Genomic DNA, 22,133 nt, shown 5'->3' on the forward strand with positions numbered 1-22,133 from the left:
AGCGCAAAACACGTCGCGGTGTGGATGTCTTTCACAGTTCCAGAGGAAGACAACAGGATTGTGCCGAGGGTCTGATCTTCAACCGGCTGACACCCCACCAGATCAACAAACCTCCTGCAGCTGTTAAACAGGCTAGACAGAGCGCTGAAGGATCATCTCCAGAGTGTTAGCACGAGCTAACTAGCAGCAGCGGCTTACATCCAACACTGAGCTTTTAAAAGGCTTGACGCTTATAAACTTATAAATAAATTGCTAAATGTGAACTATAAACTTATAAGCAACCGCTAGCCATGTGATGCTACAGTTAGCAATTATTAGTTTCGTTACATGGCGCCCCAGTCTGGAGCACAGCTCTCTCTCTCTCTCTGACTGCGTGTGTGACACAGCCGCTTGTTTGTCTGAGTTCAGTGTTAATGTGTGAGGTGAATCAATGCATCACCAGAGTTGGGTTACAAAGTAACGCGTTAGAGTACTTTGATTAGTTTTTGCAGTAACGAGTAACCTAACGCGTTAGTTTGCTGTTTGAGTAATCAAATACTTAAGTACATTTTCAAACAAGACATCAGTTACTTCTGTTACTTTTAGAACGCTGGTCCTTCAGCTCCGAAACAGCAACGGCTGAGGGGCTTTTAATTTTAAACAAGTGTTGAGTTTGAAATGACAGTGCGATATGTTAACTTTACAAAAACAATGGAGTGGATAAAAAGTAAATATATAAACACACAGAGGGATTAATAAATAACGAACTGTCTATAATGTAGTTTGTTTCAAATGAAGCTGGGAGCCTCTGCAGTTGTGGTGAGTAAAAGCCCCGCCGCTATTTGTTAATGTTATTACTTTATGTCAGACCGTGAGGATGTACCATTGTTTGCTAGCTTGATGCTAATGACAGTAACGTTAACTCAGCGGGTTGACAAAGTGCCTCTGCTGTTTCACACCATCATTTCCCCCTTTTACTCTGTGTGGTAACAGAGAACTGGATCTCAGTGAAGGGCAAGTGGTCCATGACTTTAATTTTGGAGACAAAAAAATGTAGGCTTGGCGCCCTGTGGTCCATTGCCCAATAGGAAATGTAGAATACTCAAAAGAACTCAAAAAAGTGCTTGAGTTACTTTTCTCAGGGAGTAACGTTGGAAGTACTTTTAAAGTAATTGAGTTACTTTACTAAGGGAGTAACACAGTAAAGTAACTGGTTACTTTTTTAAAAAGTAACGCAGTAACGTACTTTGATTACTTTTAAAGTAACCCTTACCCAACACTGCGCATCACTATCATACTTGTTAGCTGTAGGTCTTTTGTGGGACAGTGAGACGGCACCTGGGTGTGTTTATAAAAATGCAGCATGACGATATAAATATTTCATATACCAGATGTGACGCAGACCTGTTGACGCACATTCAACCTGTTCATATGAGTCAGCTGTCTGTGTTTGTCTCTGTTAGTAGAGACCCCACTCTGCAGTGTAGTTTATACCGCAGAAAATCTCCCTCTTTTCTACAGCCTATTATTGGCAGGTATGAAGAGTCAGAACTGTTCTTTGCTTTTGTTGTGTTAGCAATAGTGATGTCAGTTTGATTTGGTTAGATCAGGGCCATGGAATATTAAATCTTCCATATTTTCTCACCACATCTTAGCCTTTCTCACCCTCAGGTGTACATAAACTACAGGTTATACATTTCTTTTTAAAATGCAAAATTTTGAGTTATTGGCCATGTGAAGCAGACTATTATCCAGATCAGTTGAAAACTCCTGCTTTGCGTGAAGCCTGTGTGTGCCTTAAATGTTATAACTAAATTCCTTCAGTCCTCCTTGGCTCCTCAAACTCCCACCTGAGCCGCTTTTAGCTTTGTTAAGCATCCGTGGGTGGGAGTTTGTTGTTGAAGATCACAGTGGGAAACACTTTCTTCAGGTTTCTCTTCTCTCAAATTAAGATACAAGGCTTAAAAAAAACAATCTAATCAAATATGCGGAGAAATTACGGTGAGCCCAAGTTTAAGAGCTGCTTTGTCTTCTTTGCGTGCAAAAAGCTCTTTGAATGCAAAGTGATAACACGATAACGTGTTTGAAGTTTTACTGATAGATGGTGATAATTACTAAGATAGTAACTGAACCTGCGATATTGAAAATCTATATTTGGAATCATTTTCTCTTTAAATGTAGAGAAATATTTCAGAATATTTAAGTGATTACACATTTGATTTCTTACTGCAGCATGAATTTTGCTTTACATTAGATTAATCTCTCGAAAATAAATAAATGCATCAGACTTATGAATGTGCAGTTTCCCTGTTCTTTCTGGTTTTGTAATCTTCAACAACCAGGTGAGCAAAGCAGATGGGTCAAGATTTCCAGCATCCCCTTATTAGAGCATGTTTGTGTGCAAACAGCCAAATGTCACCATTATGTAAGAAGCTCATCCTCTGCAGAGGCGACTGGGAACTGTTAGTACACGTACACGTCTGTTTTCAAAACACCCGAGGCTGGAAGGACCCTGATAATTGGTCTGTGGTCAAATACCAGCAGAGACAGTTTGTGTCCTGAAAACACACAATCTTTCAGGACAGATGATCAGAAGCAGGACTTTAAAGCCTTCAGATACATTAGTGGGGACAACTTTACAATTTCTGTTAGTGGACATTAAAGGGGACCATCATCTAAATGAACAATTCCAATATATTCTCTCTCTCTCTCTCTCTCTCTCTCTCTCTCTCTCTCAAAGCTAGAAACCAGAGAAATATGTCTCAAACTTGTGATGTCATAGGGTATAATGTCTGGAGCTGCTTCATAGACAATGAATGGGAGCCTAATTTTGTGGACCCCCAGAGTTTGTTTCCTTTTTTAAACCCAAATGAGCTTTATTCTATTGTAGTGTTCTCAGTTCTGAAAGAGAAAATGTACCCATATACTCAGAACATTCCCCTGGGTGCTCACAGTGTTATCCTTCACCATTCATTATCTGTGGCTGCAGATTTTACGTGACTTGTAGCACTCTAGTTTTTTTGGATTTGGGAGAGAGTTGTGCATATTACTAATATTTCTGGGCTGTCTTAGACCATAGGAACAACATGTATGAATTTTTTTTAAAAAAAGGCACAGTTCCTGATCCTCTGCTTAAGTAAAAGTCAAAAATATTAAACGGTAAAATACTGCATTAAAAATAAAAGTCCTGAATTCAACATCTTTTTTTAAAGGGCGGGTCATCTGCATTCTTGTGTTGTTAAATAGAACCTTCCACTCAGCAGTAAGCAAAAAGCAGTAACAGAGGTTATAGCCACAGATGTATAATAATACCTGATCCTGGATGCCAAGATGGGGCCTATTCATTCCAATGGAGTTGCTCGTCTGGTACATACACCAAAAAAAAGTTTCTAGCTTCCAGGTTTACTTCCTGCCCACTGAATACATGCAGTGGTGTGTCTCCCACAGGCCTTACCCACAAGATCCCACTCAGCTCACTGACTTTATATTCTGATGATATCACGCACATAGACTTCTCAATATGATGATGTCAGGGATTTTTAAAATTGCTTTTCTCAGCTTGATTAAAGTTTAACAAATATAAACCTCCATGGATCAAACATTTACAATAGAAAGAGACATAATTGACCATGTTTGCAATTTGAGGTGTCCTTTCAGCAGTTTTACAGACATGTCTTTTACAGCAGTTTATAGTCTATGGGGAAAATGCTTTTTGGGCCACGGGGGATCTTTTTTCGCTGCAAAAATGTGAAAAACTGGCTGCAGGGTTGCTGGTCTACCCACTGTCTTGATTGTTTAGTTTGTTTAAGTTATTGTGACTTTAGAAACTTTAGAAAACGACACTGTGCAGAGACCTACATCAAGTCACATGGAAAAAAGGTTTTAAAAGGTTTCTGGAAAATAGCAATTTGAGGCCACAATATACATATTTGAACCATATCAGTAAAGTGTAGTTAAAGTAGCAACAGTAAAAGTAACTCCTTATGCAGAATGGCTCCTTTCAAAGTGTGCAAAGTGCAGTAACGGAATATCTTTTTTTCCCCCTGTTTTTATCACTAAGGAATACATGTAAGACAAATTCACTGATGGAGTTTGTCCATGTGGAACCCATTTCAGATACTTTGTATACTACTGGGTCAATATAGTTCTGCATCACATCATATATTTTTAATGTTTAAAGTAACTGTAAGTGTCAAATAAATGTAGTGGAGCAAAAAGTACAAATTATTAAGCCTTTTACTCACTGCTGTCATCAGGGAAGCATTTGTCCACCATGACCATGTACTTCTCTTCTGTGGTCAGAACAGTGCCCCCTGTAGGCAGCAGCTTCTGGCGGGGAGGGGCTCCTTTAACGAAAGACTGATGGGAGAAAAAGAATAAATGACAGCAGAAACACCACAGATGAAACTGTCCTCATTGTATGGGAGTGTAGAATTGATAAATGTGGCCAGTCGGGATTAGACCGTCACGCTCACCTCCAGGCTGTCGTGACACTCCAGGCAGTAGTTGGCTCTCACCACAACGTACCTCTCCTTCCACTTCCTGGTTTCATCAAAGAAAAGGACACTCTCCTCATAGAGCACCTCGGCCTCCTCGGGAGTCTCCTGGTTAACGCACACACACAATATGAACAGACAGCTAAACACGTGGCAGGAAACTGATTCAGTCCTCTGAATTCTGTCTGCAGGGAACATCCCATTCTTTATATACAAAACCCCTAAAAACTAGAGATGCATCATATTGGATTTCTTGCTGACATCCAGTGCCGATATGTAACAACTCATTTGATGGATAACTGATAGCCATATTGATATATCCACTTTTTTCCCAACCTAATTTTAGTGATCATCAAGTCTCCTCTGTAGTGGAATTAACATCATATTATGCAGTGTTCTTAGCAGCTATAACCACTTAAGATTTCCAACCCAGCCCTTATCCAGAGTAACAGGGACACTTAATCTGATAAAAGACATGCTGCTGTTTAATTTTTAAAGCAGCACAACAATGACATCTCAAAAGCCTGGACAAATAAAACAAAAACATGCACAGCAAAGTTCTGCAAGAGTGAAGGGCTGCACATAGGTAAATGTGAAAGCTCAGATACATTAACGTGGTTGTTTCTTTTATACTTGAATGTACTGCATTTATTTTTGCCTCCATTTCGAACCCACCTCCAGGCAGAAGCTTAGTCAACCAATCAGACGTTGAGACATTGATGTGCACCTTTGCATAGGCTTAATTGCTGAAGGACTTTAAGTGCTATATCGTAGGCAACTGGACTCGCTTGAGTTTCAAGCATACGATAAGATTACCATGACCTGGATGAATCTTCACCAACATCTTGCTCAAAGATTGTTTTGTGCTCAATGGTGAAGTCTTAAGTTTCCCCACAAGAAAGCAGTCTAAAAATAGTGCTGAAATTGTTTAGTTGTGTGATGAGACAGAGAGGTGACTGTTCATTCAAAAAACAGTGTCAGCTCTTAAAGAGGTCAGTATAGATGCTGTTATAGCATCAAATATATGAGAACTGGAGAGAACTTCTTCATTGAAAGAAGAGCAAAGAACTGCAGTGAATGCTTTTCTTAATGAAAAAGATGTTTTCACTCTTCTCCTGACTGACTTCAGCTTCCATGATAGACTGTGACAGACAGACGGTTTATCCCATCACCTGCCAAGTATTTTTTGAAAGTGCCCTTTTCCAAACAGTTTCCATTGAAGACTTTCCCAATAGTTCTGTGTGTCAAACCATCTGGCACATCAGGTTAGTCTATAATGGGGGCAGTGCCAGTGAGGTTATGTTCTGGGTCAGTCTGTTTGTTAGTCAGCAGGATTATGGAAAAACTACTGGCCTGAAATATGGTGGAAGGCTGTGGCATTGGCCTAGGAAGAGCCTATTAAAATCTGGGCTTTGAATCACAAGGAGGATATACAAATTATTTTTCACTTTCGTTAAGTTTGCGAGATAGTGGAGGTCTGTGCTCTCAGAGTGCACTTCTAGTTAGTTAAATGTCTTCACTGGTTTGGATAACTAGGACAACAGATGATAATGTACATTGTTTTCACTCCATTCATTAGTGAGATTAAGTTCAAGTTAACTAAATTCTGTTTTTGTAATTCAGTTGAACTGACTCTTCTCTGCCTCACACAGCTGGATATTGTCACAGATGTCAGTCACACCTGCACGTGTGCTCACTGGTGCAGTTATTTTGCCAACCCGCAACCAAACCTCTGATTCATTCGACCTATTTTTACTAGGGATAGACCGATATGAATTTTTTAGGGCCGATGCCGATTTTTTTCCATCACCCTTAGCCAATGACCGATTATGGACTGCCGATTTTCTTGAGCCGATATTTGGGGCCGATACTGCTTTTGCTCCCTCAATTTACATCAAAAAAAAAAAAAAAAGACACAATGATAACAAATATTACAGGTCTCAAGTTTAAAATAAGAAACAATTATTGAACAGTAAAAAATACTAAAACAAGATGGAAAGTTGAGGTAGAACAGGTAGAATATTATTATTATTATACATTCAAATAAAAAAAAGAGTTCAGTGCTCTTAAATCTTCCAGTAATGTCTTTATAAAATAAACAAATATTTAAGCTGAAGCATAAATAAAACAACAACTACTGTACACAGTAGGATTCAACAGCTTTGTTCAACTTAACCACATACTTTCAAATGAAAAAAAGTGCCAGGGAAAAATAAATCCACGAACCCACGCGCGTATCGGCCGATGCCGATACAAGTAAAAAACTCAAATATTGGCCCGATATATCGGCCGGCCGATGTATCGGTCTATCCTTAATTTTTACAGAGTGAGTGCTGGCTGAGGGGTCTGGAACAATTTGAAGCATTGAGACACGTACCCTCTGTTTGAGCAGCTGTGTGATCTTCTCTTTGTGTTGCTCCAGGTCATCTTCTACCTGAGAGAAACGAGCCACAGAGAACTGCTTCCTATAGTACGGACTGAACTCTTTCAGCTCAGCCTCGACTTTGCCTGCAGGAACACAGAGAAGAAAAAGAAGAAGAAAGAACAGTCAGTGACTGATTTTATTGGGAAATAACACAAACAAACTAAACTTTAAAAGCACTGGCTCTCCTTAAGGATGGGTGCTGAGTACTGAGCCTGAGTATTGAAGTTGTACTCCTGATCAGGTTTCAGCTCAACAATAAGCTCCGGTGTGGGCATGTTGTTACAGGTAGAGGATGAAATACGATCCAGGAAGTCCAGTTTGAAGGATTCATGAACACATAAGAAACACATCTGTTCTCACCTGAGACCAGATTCCATAAAGAAGGCCATTCATGGCACAATCTGTTTTGTAACGGAATAATGTTGTAGCTCCATTTCACAATTATTCTAGCACCCTTTGCTCTCTGCACCATTGCACTGTTGTCTTATTGTCCACAAATGTCATTGTTGTTGTCTTACATACAGTATAATGTATATATTTATATATTTATATCTGTGCATAGCTGTCAAATGTTTCAGTTTTACCTAGCATTTGCCCAGTTTCTCTCAGTTTCGGGTATTTGTTATATGCTTTATGTAAATAAAGCATAAAATTGTGCAGAAGGTAAAATATAGGAATAAAATAGGGTATATATTAAAAGATAAAATATAATACTGCTCCCTAAGAAAGGGGTTTGGGAACCACTGCTTTGGGTCCTTGAACATTCTCTTGACTCTACATACACAGTTAAGTCGAGCTACGATTGTAGGTCAACTAGGCCATTTAATTGGACTACTGTCCTTGTCCTAGTATACATGCATGGAAGGGGAACTGAACATTGACTGAAGTATGTCCAACTCCACTATGATAGGTGGCAATATGTCCCCTTCCAGCTGGTTAGTATTGGACTTTTTTCGCTGGTTGACCTGTTGCGTCACAGACCAAACAATCGACAAACAAGTTAGCTACGCTACCGTGCAAAGGCAAAAGGCCTTAACTTCAATTTTGGCGTAAATGAGTTATTGTCATTTTTGGAACAATAAACATCAGTTTTATCATGTGGACAAATATCTTGAGTCAATTTTGTTGTTTTTTGGAAAAAATAAGATCTTGTTTTTGCCGTAACTTCCAAAAGCCGAGGGAAAGCCAAGGCAGAAGCCTGTAACATCAGTTGCGGTTCTTTGCTTTTGTTCCGCAGCACTCTAGAATGCGCTAATTAAGTTACGGTACTCTGCCTTTGTTTTGCCAAGCACCAAAGTGAAGTTACTGTTTACCGCGCTGGAGTTACAGTGTTATGCCTATGTATTATATGTGATTAAAGCACTTCTTACACACACCTTCAATACTTCAATAAAGTGTACTTAACAAGTGTATTTAACAAAAGGCATTGCTACATATTACTGGCATAGCCAAATCAGCTGTAACTTTAATGTAAGAAATAGGAGGGAGGTAAAGTGTTATTTTATTTCAAATTAGTACAATGATGAGGTTTTAAAATGATCCAGTAATGTACTGTTGCAACCTTCAAATGCTCATTATTTTTTATTTTTAATATTCTGTTTATGTAATATTAAGCCTAACTAGACAAAAATCACTAAATTTTAGTTTAAGGTTATCATTGTTATCACAGGAAGATTTATTATACAAAGTGATAAAAATCCAAATGATTTTAAAATAAAATAGAAGTTAAGGTCTTTTGCCTTTGTATGATCCATTATTGTTCTGCAGACAATGCAAAGGCAGAATACAGTAGCTTCTGAATAAGAGTCAAAGGTCAAGTTTAAGCTTAAAATTTTTTGGTGGATAAATAACTTCATTTATAAACAACAAAATGCCAAATGTCCAATGTTCTACCTACAACTCATTTGGCGGGACAACAAAATAACTTTAAAGTCATTTTTCTCAGTTTCACACTCTGGTGAGTTAAGGTCTTTTGCCTTTGTAGGGCAGTACGGTTGGCCAGCGGCAAACTGGTACCATGGTGGACAATTTACAGCTCTGTACGAGAAGACACAGCACGAATGGTGATTCCTTGTCCGTCCAAAAATGCACGGCTCTGGATGTAGATTGCACCATATTGTTAACGGTTTCTTCTTCTGTTACACATTTAATGCTATTCATCTCCTGGGTCAAAGACCAGGGTGGAAACAACTGTGGAGCACGCGCAGGGTCCCATTGACTGTATACATGCAGGAGTAACCTGACTCCCAATCACATTATCTAGGTGTGTTAGTCTGACTTTGAGAAATTCAATTTCAACATGTTCACATGTATTTTAGAAGTCCTGTTTTAGTCAGACGAACACAATAAATCAATTTTCTCTATTGTCATGTAGACGTACTGACTTGTCTCCAACGGGAAGATTTGCTGCTTTTCTCTTTTTAAATCATTATAGCGTGAGTGTGTTGTGTTTCAACAGTTGGTTGTACAAAACTAAACAAGAAGGCTCTCAGAAATCATGATCTGACATTTTATAGACCACTCTAAATGGTTCATAAATTCATTGATAATTGCTAAATTGCACCCTACATTTGACCTCACAGACTAAACAGTTAACCTGTTTCCCCCTGCTCCCAGTCTTTATGCTAAACCAGGCTGACTCCAACAGAAGTGAGATTAATATCCATGTGAACATTTCACTCTCAGAAAGAGTATTCCCCAACTATTTCTTTAAGAATCATTTACATAAAAAGAACGACACTCAGCCATAAAAACTAAAAACAAACCACATGGAGTTGGAAGTGAAATTGTCAAAACTGCTCAAAACGTTTTGGATGTCTGCAAAGCTCTGCATTTGCCAAAAAAAAAAAACACACACGCACACACACACAACAGCGCTTTCTAAAAACAAAACCTGAGCTTATCTATACACTCATTTTCCATCTCTTCCTCTGTGCTGAGACATGCCAAATCTTCCTCCAGCCTGGGTAACAAACACCAGATGATATCACACTGTAGCCGAGATGATCTCTGCATCATACTGTAATCAGGTCACTGTGGCTGCTCTTAGTGTCTCTCTGGATCCTGTGAGTAACTTCTATCCACATTACAAGTGTCTAATCAGGCTCCATGTCTCTGTCCAAATCTCTGAGGCCATTCTCACTACATCAACCAGATCCCTTTCACTTTGTCCCCCCTCCTCAGTCCCTCCTGTGGTCTGTCAACCTACGACTAGTTGGCAGTGCATTCACATGATTACTGAGAGAAAAGAGAAACCTCTCTGATTTCACTCTGTTCCTGCTTAAACCAGGCCAGATTCCTGACATGGAGGGATTCAGTTTCTTGGGAAAAACAAAACAAAGAATAAAGCTCTGTCAAAGTCACTGCAGAAAGTTCCCCATTTTCTGTCTTCTCTCTGCACAACTGCAAACCACATCACTGGGACAGAAAATAAACAACAACAACAACAACAACAACAACTTTAAATGAGTATTTATGCTGCCTTAAATGCTCAATATCCACAAACTATTAGAGGTAATTCCCAGTGACACGTCCTCCATTTAATGGATAAACATGCCTGAGCATGTGGCTGCTGTTTATTGTCTCCCTCACTGCACAGTCACTTAATGTCGGGGGTCGATGAGCTCTGTCATTATCTCTCTCGGATGTTTTACAGCAGGGATGATGGCACGGCGCCACAACAACCAGCTCATGTCACTATGGAAACAGAAGCTGCGTGCCTGGGTTAGAGATGAATTGAGAAAACAGAGTCAAGAACTAATCAAATTCCACTTATTTAACCATGAATAATAATGTAATTAAGGTATTAATTTGAAGTATTCAGGGAATAACAATGCATTGTTACCTCTTCAATTTTAAGAGGATAATTAATCAAAAAATTAACACTTACAGTAGGTATTCTTAACAGATTTTCTGCATGGTTGAAGGGCCTTAAACACTAAGAAATCTTTATTTTTATATTAAGATGAAAGGTGAAAATATTTACCTTTTAAAAACTTCTTGAACTATGATATTCAATTATAACCCCTTACTATTTCATGGCCCAATAAACCACACCAAATATGGGGCTAACTGTCAGATTTGCCCCTTAAATTAAGATCTATTTGAAGTTCATATTTGAGGTGGCTGTGATATTATATTCCATATACTGTGAGGGTCATTAACTCCCTAAAAAACTCCTTAATCGATGCAGAAAACATATTAAAGAGGCATACATCAGTTTATCATTCATTTATCAACATAACCCTATTAAATGCTTTGATTGCTGACTAAATATCCCTTAATGTGTGCTTAACTGAATCCTGAAAATATTTCAGACTCCGAATGTTAACCAAACTCCCAACTTTAATTACACCACAACTGTTTCAAATTTTTTAAACTTCACATAATTTGTTGATTTAAGGCCTTTAAATTAAGGTGTTTTTAAGATGTTTACTTCCACTTTTCTAAATTAAAATGACAAATTAATGGATTTCTGGCCACAATACCAATCATGCAGCCTCCTATTTAGATGAATGTGTTTGCTTTGTGTTCGGGGATGAATGAAAGATGAATGAATGGTAGTTTAAAGGATTGTTGTTCACAGTAAGGCAGAGGTTGTTTCTTCTTCAGCAGCTGCAGTCTGAAGCTGGATGAAGGATCTCAGGGGACCTCCTTGTTTTTTCCTCAGTTCTAAACAATGCGCCATATAAAAGATTAGCTCCGTGTCTCCTCTCCCCGCTGACCCCGACGAGGACCCCCACCGCCCACTGATCAGCTAATCAGAGTGGATATCCTGCTCCCAGTCGTGGGCTGTTTCTATCTTGTGATGGGATGGCATTTCATCAGTAAATGGTGATGTTGGAGGGTCTGCTGTTTGTCTGAACAAAAATAAGACGCCTTAAACAAGATTAACATCTAATTTTCTGTAGATATTGAGGGGGAGAATCTAAATGTTTTGCTGACCTCTTACTTTTTCATTAGTGATAGCATCAGTCCAAAAAAAGAACTGGAAGATGAACCCTTTTGGTTGTGGACATTTGGCTGTCAGAACAAAATATCCTCTGTACACAGAAGAGATCTAAATCTAGTTTAAAGGTTCCTTTAGGGGTAACAAGATTAATATGATGGATTTCATGATTATTACCAAGATCTGTTTTTAAAAAGCGAAGGTACTGGACAGTTTGACTTCTTTCAGCCTCTATAATATTTCAGTAAAACAATCTGCAAAGGAAAAGCTCTTTGGTCAAGCCTCTCACATCATAAAGTTGTACAACAAAAAAACCCTTAAACCCTTAGATGTACTGGCTAACTATCTCAGGACAGGCACGTCCTTATGCGTCCTAGTGCTGGGTATTGTTTAAAATATTACAATGCTAGCACCAACACAGGTGCCCTCAAGAGTACTACTGATAGCAATGGAGTACTAAATTTGATACCCATGTTGTATCGGTGGCATCTCGACACACGGCACTGCTAACTCCAGAAATCCTCATTGCTCAAGTTCAGCTGCTGCTGCGGGAGTGTAAGCTCCGCGTCTGGAGACAGTTGTGTTAGCCTTACACAATTTATGTTACATAACAGTTAATATCTGATTTAATGACAGAGCCAAGCTGTTTAAGTGTAGCACTGAGTTTGTTGAGACTGGTTATCAGCTCAGTGTTGGATGTTAGCCGCTGCAGCTGTGTTAGTTTGCGCTAACCAGGCAGATGTTGAACTGACCATTCATAGGGAGAAAAGCAGCTCGGAGTCCGAAGACGTGAGCAAGAGAATCTTTGCTGATCTGGTGGGGAGCTGGAACTGTCTAGGATCCACCCCCGCAGCAAAAATAAATGAATGTAGGTATTGTTTGACTGGAGACATTTTGAAACTACTTGGTAGTGGATTATTTCAGTTGATACCTTAAAAGGTATGGGTTATAGGTTGTTGTAGGAGCTTGCATATCAAACAAGCTGAGTGGTTGCTCCAACTTTATGTTGAGAGGCAGGTTTAAAATCCAAACAATGATATTTTACTCCAAATCTGTATAAACGTACCAGCAGTAACCCGTTAGCACAGAGGACCTATACAGTCAGTGCAGTTTTAAGGTGGGCATCCAAGATTAGAGTCACCTATTCAGTATCTGGCCAAATGTCTCCCCTTCTGTTCCTGAGATATGATGTTAAATAATGGCCCAATATAGTGTTTTTGCAGAACATTATGATGTCACAGTGAGGTTGACCTTTGCCATTTTGGATATAAAATGTCATCACTGCATCATTTTATCCTATTAGACCTTAAACTCAAGTTTTGCCACAGTGACCTTGGACCACCAAAATCTAACCAGTTTATGGCAAGTCCAAGTGGACACCTGTGCCAAATATGAAGAAATTCCTTCAAAGTGTTTTGAGATATTGCGTTCATGAGAATGAAATGGACACGAGGTCACAGTGACCTTGACCATTTACCACCAAAATCTAACAAGCTCATTGAGTCCAAGTGGACGTTTGTGCCGAATCTGAAGAAATTCCTCAAGCCACTGCTGAGATATCGCGTTCACTGGAATGGGATATACTGTACATACAGATGCACAGACATATGGACAACACAAAAACATAATGTCTCCAGCCATGGCTGTCACAAGCACGAAGGCAAAGTAACAAGTCATCAGTGCACACTCACTGACGTACAAATGGAAAATGGATGGTCCGCCCCGTGTGCTTCAACTGTTAATGCAAAACACTCAGGGATCATTTAAAGTTTTATAACTTAAGTCTTGTCTTGCATGGTGGGGATGACATACAGCAATGGGCCACAGGTCAGAACCAAACCCCTGCCGCTGCAAAGGACATAGCCTGTATGGGGCGCACACTCTACCAGTTGAGCTAGAGTTAGAGGTCATCCCATTGTCTTGTCAGTGAACTAATAGCTTTTCCTCGAGCACTACAAACTTTACATTTTTATTCCTGCTTCTGGTTTGGATCTAAGGAAAAGCTCATTCAGCGCTGGAAAAGTAAATTTCCTGGCTGAAAATACACTATACTGAGAAAGACAAGAAAGCCATCCAAAATTATTCCTGTGTGCAAATCATTTCGCATCCCCAAAGATATTTCCACAAGGACAACACCCAGTCCTCCACAGACTCTGACACAAAGAGTCTGCTTATGTAACTGTCAGTGCAGCCTGCTGTCTTCTGCACAACAGCATCCAGTCAGGTTGGAGGTTAACCTTTTTTCCAATAAGCAGTGAGTCACTCAGGGACGATCAGAAACTCTTACACACACTAGAGAAGTTTTATTCTCCTGTTTCTGCTCTGCAGCTCCAAACCCTGAGAGGACTCGGCACAGAAAATGGATTTTATTTGTCAGCTAGTTCAGTCTTTCAGAGGCTTGGTGTGCTCTGGCTGCCAGCTGTGAGACACATACGTTTTCTGTTATAATTGACTCATTGTCTGCAATCTGAGAAGCTGCAGCACAAAATTCAGGGTGGAGGAGGAACTACTTCTTCTCCAGTGAATCCTCCTCCTCTGAGTTCATCTTGGTTCAGGCTCCTCAGAGTCAATTTGAATGGGTCGTGACGTCGGCCCTCATCTGATCGCTCTGCTGCTGTTTATGCAAAATATCTCCAGCCGCTCTTTGTTTAATGTATTCCCTTTTTCAAGCTAAGTGGTTATGCAAAAACAGAGAGGTGGCCAGAGGAGAGATAAAGGATTCAGACACCTTCAGACGGCCTTTATAAAGTGAAAAATAAACAAGATTTGCTGATCAATAATATCAGTTTGGAGAAATAGAGAATACACATGCAACCATTAGTGGTTTATTTGAATAAAATCTTTTCTTGCAATACATGTCATTTTATCATATGGTAAATTTTACAGAGAATCAATTCATAAACTATTCTTAGAGAAAATTACTCAACAGGGGTGCCTGTTTTTGACTGTGGACATGTTGGCGAGAGAGTTAGAAGACAATTTTAAACATGCTGGAGGCCTTGGCTTTTACAAAAAGTCAAACATATGGTCCACCCGCCTGCCCACCTTCCTACAGTCCCTAAGGAATCAATCTGGGGTTGGATAACTTGATATTTTATGTACAAAACAATCAATTATTCATTAAAATAATCACAGATTAGTCACGGTCATTGCTCTGTTTTGTTGCTGTGTTTTTAGGAACAGTTCTCATTAATCGGCATTACTGTAAATGAGCCAGTGTAAGCCATCTGCCTGCTTCTCATTTGCTGTCCCCTGGCTCATTAAAACTGAATGTTGTGCAAAGTGGCTAATGCACATTGTAAAGACGTTATATAAAACAAAACAGACAAAGACAAACGTATCATAAAAGCAGCAAAACTGGGTCTTTCACAGCAAATTAACCACAGCAGACGGACCTCGCCTCTGTCACATACAGACACAGCCACACAACAGCAACTGGCACATTAATGTGGTTACTACAGTGATGTGAAGGTGGAGCTTCATGAAGGTTTTATTATCACTAAATGTGTATGGTTTCTAAGTTCGGATATATGCTGAGTGACTATCTCTCAGATATTTGGTGCTTTTTACCCACAGCAAAGCCACATAGTCATATAATGTCTCACTAATTAATGTTCTGCCTCCATTTGTCATCTGCACCTGCTTATCCTGTGCAGGAGCCAATCCCAGCATCCACTGGGCAAGAGGCTGGGTACACTCTCTAAGTACAGGCCTAACAAGTATAAATAATCATTTACTCTCATATTCACACATACAAGCAGTTTAAAGTTTCCAGTTCACTTCAAGCTGGGCCTTCAGATCATTGAAACCTTAAGGACTAAACTCCACTCACATAATTTATATTTTCATCAACATAGACAGATTTATGTGTCTTGACAGTGAGAAAAGAACAAATCACTGACTGACCGAAGAAAACACACTGAGCTAGAGGTAGACTACGATCATGAGTTGTGCCACTAGGTGTCCTTACTCCAAAGGAAACACTATTTCTTGCATGGTCAAGCACCAAACTGTAAATGGACATCTATCAAAAACAGTTTGTCTGGCTAATTTATGCTGCAATCTGTGCAGAGAAAGAAACAAAACAGTAAAACAGCTGAGTTGAGATGAGACAAGAGCACACTGACTCACTGCACACCACGCTACTTTCTGCTGCTTTCAGACAGTTTCAGACATCTCCCACCACACCACGTCAACAGTCTAGATTTTAGTTGTAAATGTCAAACATGTTTAAAATTATCTTAATAAGAAAAATGGCAAATGATTAACACCACACAGTGTATGATTTTATCTTCTGACTCCCAACACCCACTGAAGCTGACAGGAACAGACTCAGGCAATACACCCAAAACATAACTGTATCTTATTTGGCCAAATTTGATGTGTGTCCCCAGCTTAATCCACAAGTCCTTGCCTGTGGGGGAAAGTGGGAGCACCTGAGAAAACCTACGCTGATATAAAGAGCTCCACAGAGAGCCCAATGGGGACACTTTTGTAGTGAGCTGACAGTACTAACCACTGAGGCACCTTACAGCAGCTCTTTCCACATATCAACAGGGGATTTTAGATTCAGCACCATTTGTGGGCCAAACTGCCAGCAAGTCTGACTCAAGGCTGGAACACGTCTTTTCAATCTGCACTACTGTAACTATACATTAAGGTCATTTGCGTGCCAGGCTTTTTTGAGCATAACCCACCAGCATCATGACAAGAATTGGACCAACCAATCAGCTTACTTGATGCTTACGTCCGCACAATGTATTGCCGGTTTGTGGGAGGTGTGGACGTCAGCTCCTCTGCAGTCATGTGAAACCTGTTGCCACCTATAACAGCCCTCTCTGAGTAGGCTTGTAGAGACATTTACATTTATTCTCAGAAAACCATCACTCCTTTCTTAACACATCCATGTAGAGTTGAGTCGCTTTCCAGTTTTGTGGACTCGATGCACAAGCATAAACTGGTTTGGTTTAATGCAAAGCAGCTGAACTTGCATTGTCATTTTGACATGTTCTGGCAATTAAAAAAGTAGCTTACATCATCAACCTGTGCTGACGGCATTAAGGTGCTGTTTCCAACTCAAATAACATTAGTAATACGCACTAGGATGATCAGTTTATTTATAAATGGAGTAACAGAGCCATTAGCATCCAACAGGGCCATAAGCCAAGCATTCCAACATGAAAGAGATCGTATTTCAGTAGAGGAGGGAGGGGGGATGAGCGGTGCACAATGTGTTTGTGGACTAGAATGTTCATGTATTTTTTGGGGTGACGAGAACAAACATGGCAGAGTTAGTTTCTCAAGAAAACTTTGCTGTGATTCAGGTGAGTGACAACTTAAACAATAACGGACAATGTCTGACTGTGTGCAGTATGTTACACCTGTTGCAGATGAACAAGAACATAAATCCTGAAGGGCCACACCTGTGAACTAATCCATGTTGTAGGTGTATCTTAACTATGAACCCACAACCTGATCCTGCAGTGTGTGAAGGATATCACTTTTCATTCAAATTTGTACTGCTTTAGTTAGATACATGCAGAAGACACTGAAAATGTGTTAAATATAGTGACATACAGTTGAAAGATTATAGGTTATCATCTAGACATCTAAAAAACTTCAAATCTTACAAAACTGCATTTGTTAGTACAAATTTGTTTCTTTGGGTTACTGTCCTTCCAAAGCAATGATTACAGTACCATTACCTCTATTAATATACTTAGTGGCATGTGAGTATTGTATCAAGACAAGCTTGAAAATATGCTGACCTAAGCTTCAACTGAAACATGTTGATATGCGATGGTTTAGTAGATAGGACCTGCGCTCCTCCACTTTCAACATATAGAGCGTCAGACAGTAGGAGATTAAACAGTTAGTGCACTGAAACTCATAGACGCAGCAGGTTTCATCACCAAATGTTTAGTCCTCTAGAGATCTTTATGTTGGGCCAATAAAGTGGAAAATTCAATTAAGTTCAGTAGTTCCTGAGTTATCAATAGAAATGTTCAGAAATTCTCTCTTACAAACACAAACAACTCTTCTCTTGTGGATGTTAATTTTTCATCATGTGGGATTTAAATCTATCACCTGATTTTTTTTTTATTTCCTGTGAACAAACAAACAAACAAACAGAGCTGCAATATTGTAGCATTTAGTATAAATAAAATGAAAGGTTTCCTGTATGTTATCACAGAGGTGGACCCAGGGCTGCTGCTGGCCGCTTGGGTGTCCTGGTGCAATTACTTTGTTACGAGTTCTTCATCGATGTCAGTGATAGAAAGACCTCGAGATGTTACTGTCCCATTGTCGAACCCAGGCATGTTTTAACGAGCTTAGATTTTAAAAAACTTCACTCAGCAGAGGCAACCGACTGTATTAATAACTCTAATATTAACCTATAAGTGAGAGCGCAGTGCTTGGCGAGCTTGCTCTGTACTGTAGCTGCACTGTGTTCACTGAAACCATCAGCAGCACAGCTAAAACCATGTTGTGTCTGAGAGGGCCTTAACTGGGAGAGTTAATGCAATACATAGAATTCAGATTGATGATGACCATATTGGTGCCCCCTCCAGCACTGGTGCCCTACGCACAGCGCGTTCTGCACGTGCTCTTAGTGGTGGCACTGGGTGAACCCTTTTTTATGAAATAACACATTAACTTTCAGGTGATGCTGTGTCACACAGGAAATGCAGCAGTTGATCAGGCCGTTGTCTACTGACTGAATTAATCTCAATATCAGATCTGGGTGCCTTACCACCTCTGCTCAACCTCTGCTAAACAATTTCATGAGGGAAACCCTGAAAAGCACAAACTAAATTAGGATGGCATCTCGATGAGATCTGGGTCCATAAATAGCGAATTCATCCTTTTATACCTTCGATGTTACACTTATTTAGGATTTGTAGAGTCCTTGCAAACACATGCAGGACATGCAGGGCAGATGTGGCAGAGCTGGTCAAACACCTAAACAAGGAAAATGTAAATACACAAAATTACACACACATTACCAAAGCAAAGTCACTTCCTCTTCACACACTGAATTTGTGCAACACATCACACCGACAAAAGGTTCAACCTCAACAAATATGTAGTTAAGATTTATTTATGAAAATGTCTGTATTGTGATGTACCGAATATGATTACTATACACTAAAATTTAAACCCAAGACACACCTGTGTGCCACACCTGTCAGGTAGATGGATTATCTTAGAAAAGGAGAAGTGCTCACTAACACAGATTGTGACAAAATTGTGACCAAAATTAGAGAGAAATATATCTATTGAGTGCATAAATCAGTCTTAGATCTTTAACTGGGAGCATGAGCAGAAGCGCATTTAAATTTTTGTTCTGTGTATTAAGGGTTTAAAAATCAGTGATGATTTTGGTTTATGGAATTTTTAAACCTTTTCTGGTGCTCAGCAAGTCACAAAGACCTTTAAGGATTGTCAGATTTAAATATATCAAATGTGAAAAAATGAATTTAAAAAATCGATTGACTTCCAAGATTGACATGTCCAACATGTAAATCACAATGAGGTCAAAAAGGAAAAAGAGGTCAAAATAAGAGTATGAGAGTGTCCCCATGGCTGGCTGAGGGTGTGTGTATGGGTAACACTGACATGTCAGCACATGTCATTTGTGTGTTCACACATACTCTAACATACAAACACACAATGACTAAGTGAACAAGTATGCACAAACAAAGCTGATATCTTTAGAACAGTGTAACGTTTCCCAATCCTTTCATTCACTGCAAAAACTTGCATATCAAGTTAGATCTTATGAAAGAAACACATTTAAAAGTACATTTAAAATTACAATAAAATCAATCGCTCAGGAATAATAATATTGTGTTCATGTATGGTCATTATGTTGCTGCTCCTGCTGCTCAGAGGAATTCCCTTCAGAGCTTCTTTGTGTTGTCAGTCAGGAAATACCCGAGACACTGAGCAAGTCACTGCAAGGCAGAAAAATGTCGGCCAAAGACACAATTAGTGTGTGTGTTTTTGTGTGAAGAGTAGGGGGCTGTGTGTCAGTGACAGATATAGGAGTGTATGCATTTGTTGGATTATGGTCTATTGTTTTCTAATTTTAAAAACACACACACACAACAAGGTGCAGAGCAGTGAGAGTTTCAATAGAAGTCTATGAGAATTAAACACACTCCTCAAGTTTACATCCATTTATTCCCCAAATAATTTCAGTTTTTTTGCCTTTATCACATTAAATATTAGGGCTGTAGTCTCCTGGTCGACTGGTCAATTATTTGGTCGATATGCTCTCGTCCGACCAAATTCTCATTGGTCGAACGATCGTCGTGTTACTTTTATAAGGAGAAAAGTGCTACATCAATAGCTTTCCAGGATGAATCCATTATTTCCTGCGGCGGGGGGGACAGGCTAAGTTGCCTGTGAAAATGGGGGTGTTTTCAAAACCCTTTGTTGAACTTTGAACTTGCCCACCCTCACGTTCAGCGTGGCGGTGACGCAGACCTGTCAGTTTCTGACACCTTTTCCCTCAGTGAGTGGAAACTAAGCTTGTATTTACTTGTATTTCACAGATAAGAAACAATAAATTGTGAAGACAGTAAAGCCTCCACTAAAATAGCATTTTAAGTCTTGTGTGTGATTTATCCTTCAGGGATTTATACTTCGGGATTTATCCTGGCTTCATATGAACAGAGGAAATCTCCGCTTGTCGCTAGGCTAATTAATATAATGTAAAATGCCATAGGCTGGTGCTAATAACGTTAGCATGTTGTATTTGTTTGGAAAACGTGTTTAGTATAAGACAGTTGTTTTGTCAGTGAATGTTGTGAGTTATAATGAAGCCAAACTGTGTGCCGTTACCTTTGCTAAATGTTGCTGTTGTCCCTGGTTTTATATGAGACAAGGGAAAGATCGCTAGTTGCTAGGCTAATTTATACAATGTAAAATGCCATAGACTTGTGCTGATAACGTTAGCATGTTGTATTGGTGGGGGAAATGTGTCCAGATAAAGACAAGTGTTTTGTCAGTTCTGCGATTTATAGTGAAGCCAGCTTGCGTACTTGTGTTTGAAATTCTCTCTATTAAGCCATATTTAATGTGTGTTTTGAATTAACAACTTTACAGCACACACAGCCCTCCACCGCCGACTAGCGTTTTGGAGGTGTAACTGCAGAGTGACACAGACACACCACCACAGAAGTAAAAATAACGTGCAGATTTTTTTCCCCCACGACTAATCAATTAGTTGAAGATTATGTACGACTTCAGTCGACCAAAATTTTCTTTGGTTAACTACAGCACTATTAAATATTTTGCTTGATAAATGACTTTATATATATATGTGTGTGTGTGTGTGTGTGTGTGTCAAAAGTTATTTAACAAGCAACAAGACTCAAGAGTCTACAGTCATGTTAGGCACAGCTGTGCTTTCTGCTAAATGTTAAAGTAAGTGTGCTACAATACCTGCAATGACAATGCTAGCATGTTGACTCTCAGCAGGTGTAATGTTCACTTTCTTAGCTTAGTGTGTAGGCATGCTAATATTTTCTACATAAAGTACAGGTGAGGCTGGTGGGAATGTTGTTAGTTCTGCGGGAATAGAATGCTGCATGGATGACGCTTTTCTGTAGGCCAACAGGGAAGTTAATATCATAAGGGTTCCCTCGACAAAAAGCCAATGGGATTTTTTCATTAGATTTTGAAATATTGCAGAAAATAAGCTCTGTGGCAAACAAACGTTTATGATACTTAGATATTTTGTTCAGCAAGATACTCTTCATAAATGAACACCACTTTTATGACTTTTGAAGCGTAAATACAATTGGCAACAGTAAAACGCTAACGAACACCACAGTCGCTTGATTTCAATGTCAACACCACAACAAGGCTGAAAAGTCGTGTTCAGTAGGATGTGACGTGTTGATGTTCTGCAGCTACTTGTTAGCAACTGTTTTTTAAGACACGTGAAGGCTTCAGAATTCACAAGTGGGGTATTTACTGATGTATTTTATGTCATAGAACAAAACGTGAAAGTCTCTTAAGCTTGTGTTCACCATAGACCTTATTTCAGGCGTTAACCAAAAATCCATTAAAAAAAAACACTGACTCCGAGACTAGGGAACTGGAAATGCTAAAATGCTTACTCATTCCTGGGGTTTGGACTCATTCCCAGACCACTCTATTTAGTCATTAACTTTAGTATTGAATACATTTAAATGCTGACCTGATGGTGGCACTAAAAAAAGCATCACAGATTTACCAATGTCTACAATAGAACAAAACAGGGATGTTGGGT

At 39.4% G+C, this 22,133-nt stretch overlaps 1 protein-coding gene across 1 annotated transcript in view; it reads right to left on the reverse strand.

Moving 5' to 3' along the window:
* LOC117270414 (protein Niban 1-like) overlaps positions 1-22,133 on the reverse strand; it is a 47,517-nt gene that overhangs the window by 13,129 nt on the left and 12,255 nt on the right. Inside the window, exons 2-4 of the mRNA XM_033648013.2 lie at positions 6,853-6,983; positions 4,455-4,583; positions 4,224-4,338 (exon numbers count right to left, since the gene is read on the reverse strand). Coding sequence (XP_033503904.1) covers positions 4,224-4,338; positions 4,455-4,583; positions 6,853-6,983 — 375 coding nt within the window. The remainder of the gene's footprint in view (positions 1-4,223; positions 4,339-4,454; positions 4,584-6,852; positions 6,984-22,133) is intronic.

The sequence above is a fragment of the Epinephelus lanceolatus genome, chromosome 6, assembly GCF_041903045.1.
Source record: "Epinephelus lanceolatus isolate andai-2023 chromosome 6, ASM4190304v1, whole genome shotgun sequence".
Lineage (NCBI taxonomy): Eukaryota > Metazoa > Chordata > Actinopteri > Perciformes > Serranidae > Epinephelus > Epinephelus lanceolatus.